At 32.8% G+C, this 6,000-nt stretch overlaps 1 protein-coding gene across 1 annotated transcript in view; it reads right to left on the reverse strand.

Annotated features, from left to right (window-relative positions):
• GALNTL6 (polypeptide N-acetylgalactosaminyltransferase like 6) overlaps positions 1–5,690 on the reverse strand; it is a gene marked incomplete at both ends in the record, with an annotated part of 964,759 nt that extends 959,069 nt beyond the window's left edge. The window contains one exon of the mRNA XM_079773123.1: positions 5,553–5,690. Within this exon, the coding sequence (XP_079629249.1) occupies positions 5,553–5,690 (138 nt within the window). The remainder of the gene's footprint in view (positions 1–5,552) is intronic.
• Positions 5,691–6,000: the final 310 nt, after the last annotated feature.

A 6,000-nucleotide genomic window follows, 5' to 3' on the forward strand; every position in this document is an offset into this window, starting at 1 on the left:
GGAGAGCAAGCATCTAGTATGTGTCTTTATCTTTACTGTCATCTTCAGAACCTCCTATTTCTTTGCACATTAGAACCTTTGTTTCCATAATGGTATTTTTGTAAACATATATGTAAATATGAAGGACATAGAAGAACAACATGGTCATGTCAGATGGTTTTAAGATTCTGAAGTATCCAGGACTTACCTCTTCATCCTAAGCAAGCCAAGCAAATGAGAAATGAGCATGACTGCTGGACAGAACTTATCCAAACCTGAAACTGTATGCTACTCACATTGTATAATGTCTTGTCTTTATTTTAATTATTAGTCCCTCCTCTAAAGCAATTCTTTAGATAGATAGATAGATAGATAGATAGATAGATAGATAGATAGATAGATATAGATAGATTGATTGATTTCAGAGAGGAAGAAAGAGGGAGAGAGAGATAGAAAAATCAATGAGAGAGAATCATTGACTGGCTGCCTCCAGCATGCCCCACACTAGGGATCCAGCCTGCAACCTGGGTATGTGCCCTGACCAAGAATTGAACTGTGACCTCCTGGTTCATAGGTTGATGTTCAACCATTGAGCCACGCTGGTTGGGCTTTAAGGCAATTCTTGATGACTCTCATGTTTATAAAAGTTTTACATGGGGAGACATAGTTGAAAATTTCTCTAAAGGCTCTCATGGCTACCTCTAACAAAACAAAGTTACCAAACAAAACTCATTTCTCTTCTCTAACCACTTAAATGGTCCAAACTTTCTCACCCTTTACCCTACATATTCCACCCCTGATTTGCTTTCTTTTATAGAAAAAAAAAAAAACACAAGGGAGGTTAATTGATCCAGGACAGCAATGAATAGGGGGGGGGGGGGGGGGCAGGAAACTATCTCATTATTTACCAGATTGTGTACAGAAGACTGTTTCATACTGTCTCCCATGGGGCAAAGTAATGAACTAATCATGTTTCGATCTACTAGGTCACAGCAAATAATTAAGACACTTGTTACAGTCATCTGTGTGGTAAGATCCTGTAACAAGTCAGAATGGATTTTCTATAAATTCAAGAAAAGGTCCTTACAACCCTAACTTTAAAATCTACATCTTAGCTAATTAAAAACAGTCCCAAATTAATTCATTATTTCACATCTAGTGTGTTGAGAATGTACCATCTGATTTCAAGAGGAGAAAAATCTTAATTTTTTTCTTCTGTTCTTAGCTCTTCCAATATTTAGGGTGTTTACTGAAAAAGAAATATAGACATGCTCTACAGCTTTAGTGATCACCATGACAAAAGAAAGCATGTTTGCATACACTGGGTACCAATTATCTGACACCTTCCCATCATAAAACAAGTTTAAAATACCACAATATAATGTTCTTAGCTGAAAGGAAATCTCCCCCCTCTACCCAAAGTGTGGAGCTAATATTAGAAGAGTTGGAAAAGATGCTGAGGGATCTCTTTGAAGATATATATATATAGCTTAAGTTTCACATCTACCAAGTATAGCTTACATGTGGATCTGACTAAAAACAACATCTTACCTCAAAATATTTTCCATATCCAAGGTGTGATCTCACAACTTTATGTACCTTTTTATGAGGCAAGCATGATTAGCCCTATTTCATAAATAGCAATTCTTAAGTACAAAGAAGGTTGTATAGTTTAAAAGTGACTTGAGTCTCTAGTTTTTGTTTGTTTGGTTGGTTTTTAATGTGGTAAAATATCCAGGCCAAACATGTTCCTAAAATCATTCTGAACAATTCTGAAAATGTCTGATTTAAAATTCTGAGATTTTCATCCAACTTTTTATTTGCAAAAATCTCTTCATATTCTGATTACTTTTTAATTTTTTCTTTAACTCATATTGTTTGCAACTTAGTTACTAAACTATTTTACAGCTTTTTAAATCAATCATTTCAATGTATTCAAAAAAAGTAAGTGTTTTGGAGTCATTTTTATTTATTTATATTTTCATAAATGATTAGGAAAAGATATGTAATAATACTGAATGAAGTAGGTTTGTTCTGAAATATTGCTTTGTTCTAATTAGCATCCTAATGCAGTTTAATGAATATCTAAATATATAATTTTCATTGCAGCTAAAACCAAAAAGGAGTAGCTACTCAAATTATTTTAAATAAAATTATGAACTATTATACAATAATCATACAGTAATCATCCTTCGCTAAATATCACATTCATTATCAATAAATACTTTTGTAATATATATGGCAAAAAAAGTGGCACAATTAACTCAATTGAAAATAACATGATAATTATGATTGATAATTTAATTAAATAACATCTAAACAAGAACTATAAAATATGTTTAAATTTTTATAAAACCTTACAAATTGCAAAAGCTTAATATTTATCTCAGCCTGATTCCAATTTTGCAGAGCTCAAACAATAAAATAAACCTTTTAATTACTGCATGACTAAAACTATTTTTTCAATTCTCTTTGTATAAAAGGAAAAAAAGCTTTTAGATAAATAGTTAGGAAATTTTTATGTCATATTTTTTATTTTCTGTAAAATGTTTGTAAAATTTCTGGGGCAAATATTTAAATCTTATGGGACTTATAAGTATTACTTTTAATGTAAAATGATAATAAATACAAAGAATTGATTTGTAAGCATATAAGACTTGAGAAATATGTAAAACACTAAACAACACAAAAATTAGCATGCAATTTGATCAGTGCTTTCTGTTTTCCCCTCCCTTTAATTTACCTCAGATAAATTAAATTATTATGTGAATTATTATTTACATAATAAACACTATACTGAATAGTAGATAGGCAAACTATTAGTGATATACTCTGATAAAATACAAATTAAGAGTATTTTAAAAAGTATTAGCCATTCTGTGATTTTTGAATTTCCACAAATTAAAGTATTTCCCTAAAACCCACTGTAAAAATTAAACTACAAAAAACAGTGAAAGTTTTCAACTCCTGTGAGCACTGCCATGCCACCCTTAAAACCACACTGTGGTTTGACAAATAACTGATGTAAAAATAGAGCTCTCATTTGGGCATGTGACTTGTTTTGAATAGCTTCATTACTTATTGCTTTCAATGCCCCAATCAGCACATAATCCTTAACCTCAGCATTTTACAACTTGGTGATAAATATAGTAAAAGATGGCTTTTGGAGAAAATTTTAGCAATCAACCAAGAAAATGTCTTTTTAAAATAAATTGCTAAATTTAATTAACACATTACCCCAATAGTCAACTTATATGCTTCAATTAAAAACCTTTGCATTTAGCTGACTTCCTAACATTGAAATATCGATACATTAGCAAAATATTACATCATAATAGTAAGCATGTTTAATTCATCACTGCAAGCAACTTTTTATTTTGTCAATTGCATATGTGTGGATAAAACTTAACTTTTACTTATCTGATACTTGTATAATGATGTCAACATACCCTATTTTTCTTTCCAATTATATTTATTAATATAATAAAACCAATAAAAGTTTACCTTTTCCTGTTTTAGAATGAATTCTATCTTTCAGAAAGTAATTAATTTTACTTTTAAACTTGACTTTGTATCTATAAAAAGTATTAATTTAAAAACCATAATTTAGGCTAACAATACTAAAGTACATGACCGACATTCATTTTATGACATTTACTACTATCTTTTCTTTATTCTTGGTTTCAAAACTGTTACATAGAATTAGTAAACTGGGATGTCACAAGATATCTATCTTGTTACTCTATGGCATATGAACTTTGAGAAACTGTTCCTTCTCTTACCACTTCATCCCTTTGATACCCATTAACTTATTATCTGATATTAAGCATCATTTTACTACAGAAGAACCAGAAACAAGGAAACCATTTTTGAAGATTTTAATGACAAATAAGAGAGTTGATTTGTCATATTTTATATTCTTATTGCATCATAGAAACCAATTTTTTATTAAGGGTCAAAATCAATAGACCCAGTTAATAGGTTGTAAAGGTCTCATTAATAAGATTAATTAGTTTTTAATGTTTGCTATACCGGCAAATATTTCAGATAGTTATTGTTAATTGAATGAGAAAATTCAAGAAAAATATTTTTCTTTTAGGTATTTTGTCAATATTGGAATGGAAGTTTTACATAATAGTGTATTAACTACCAATGGTAATAAAATTTCATTTCATACCAAGGGTTGTAGAAATAAGTGATCTAAATAGAAAAAAAAAATTTAACATCCAAAGTACCCATGTCTTTTTTTATTGCAATTACAGAATACACTTTAAATCAAAGTTCCATTTCTATTAGAAATGATAATCGATATCAATAACTAAATGAAAACATGTCAGCATTTTCCCTCAAAATTCCAATCCACCAAAAATCCATAAGCAACTAGTTATCTTTAGAGTCTAGCAACTGGTAATGATTACTTGTCATAATGAAAAAGCAGATTACCTCCATATATTTTACCAACTAACCACTCACTGTGTAAAAAGAAATTAAACTTTGTTAAGTATAAGAAACAATATTTAGTTGCCATTACTAAATATATTTCTGTTGTTCACAAGTGGACAACTTAAGCACTTCTGTATGTATGTGGAAGGTATGTCGTGTACATGGGTGATGACCCTTGAAATTAAAAATATTAATATTCCGAGCGGATGCACAGGGCTAACTGAAAAGTGTTATATCAATACCATAAAGAAGGCTGCAGTCAATTGTTAAAAGTTTAATTACAGGAACTGTTTTACTTATTAACAAACAAGGAACTCAACAATATTGGATTTCATCAACATTTTGTGAAGGGTGTTTTGCACTATTGCTCACTAAGAAAGATAGTTATTTTGATCCATGTTAAGTCAACAGCAATGCACATACTAATGGATTGCATACTAAGTAAAAATAAAGCATACCACACTACATGGTATTTCTGATTTGTGGGAAAGCTTTTAACAACAAACTGTTATCACCAGACTGTGAAACTGAAGGGACATGCTTGATAACTCTGCTGTGTATACTCCACTGTACCACCTTAGCAACAGGGGAGAAGAAACCGAGACGTTAAGTTCCCCAAGGGTAAAAAGCTGTTGCTAAGCAAAAATAACAACCTAAAATACAGAAAACTGTAGTTTGTTTTTTAATCACTACTTCACTATTTTAATGCTTTAATTTGCCCAATTCAATATACACAGCCAAAGCAGATAAAAGGCAAAGACAAATCTCTGTGATAAACTTGCACCAAACCTACTCCCACATCCCACAAATCAGCAGTTAACCTTTCACCCAGATCAAAACAAAACCAACGTTAAAGACCAATGGTGAAAGATTATCTTGACTTCTAGAGCTCTCTCGCCCTCCTTTTCTAGTTCCTTTTACATTTCACCGTGCCATTGGCTGCGATCTTAAAACAACTACTTGCTTAAAACCCAAAGTCTCTAGAGTCTGGTAATGTCAGTTCTGTAAAGACTTGGGAGAAAACCCAAGCCATCCCCCACCTGCTTCCTGGTGCCCTCCCCCCCCCCTCCCCCGCGGGTCACAGCTTGCCTTACCAGCTTTCCTGTGATCTTTCTCTGGGGGGCACTTACCTGCTGCTCCCCAGGCTCGGTGGACTTCACCAGGTGCTTATCCTTGTACAGAGACCAGAGACCAATGTTGGGCAGGAATATTAAAGCCACCATGAATAACAAAGTCATCTGCAGAAATCTCTTCTGTTTCCTCTTCATTGCAAACGATAACGGGTAAGAAAAGTTAAAGGAGATGGCTCCCTGACTGCTCCTGGCGTTGAATGCCACCGTCCTCTCCTCTCCCCTGCCAAGCACCAGAAACTGCGGAGGAGCTACAAACTTTTGTTGCGTGCTCAGCACCAATCTGCACGATTCAGAGGGAGTTGGGCATCTGCAGAACAAACGCACAGTTACTTTCCCCCCCAGAAAACTATGACGAAGGCACTATCTATTGGCTCAGAAGTCAATGACTTGGCTGAGGAAATCATTAAGCCTATTGACCTTCATTCATGTAAAGCGATGGAGTAAA

The sequence above is a fragment of the Cnephaeus nilssonii genome (assembly GCF_951640355.1).
Source record: "Cnephaeus nilssonii genome assembly, chromosome: 5".
Lineage (NCBI taxonomy): Eukaryota > Metazoa > Chordata > Mammalia > Chiroptera > Vespertilionidae > Cnephaeus > Cnephaeus nilssonii.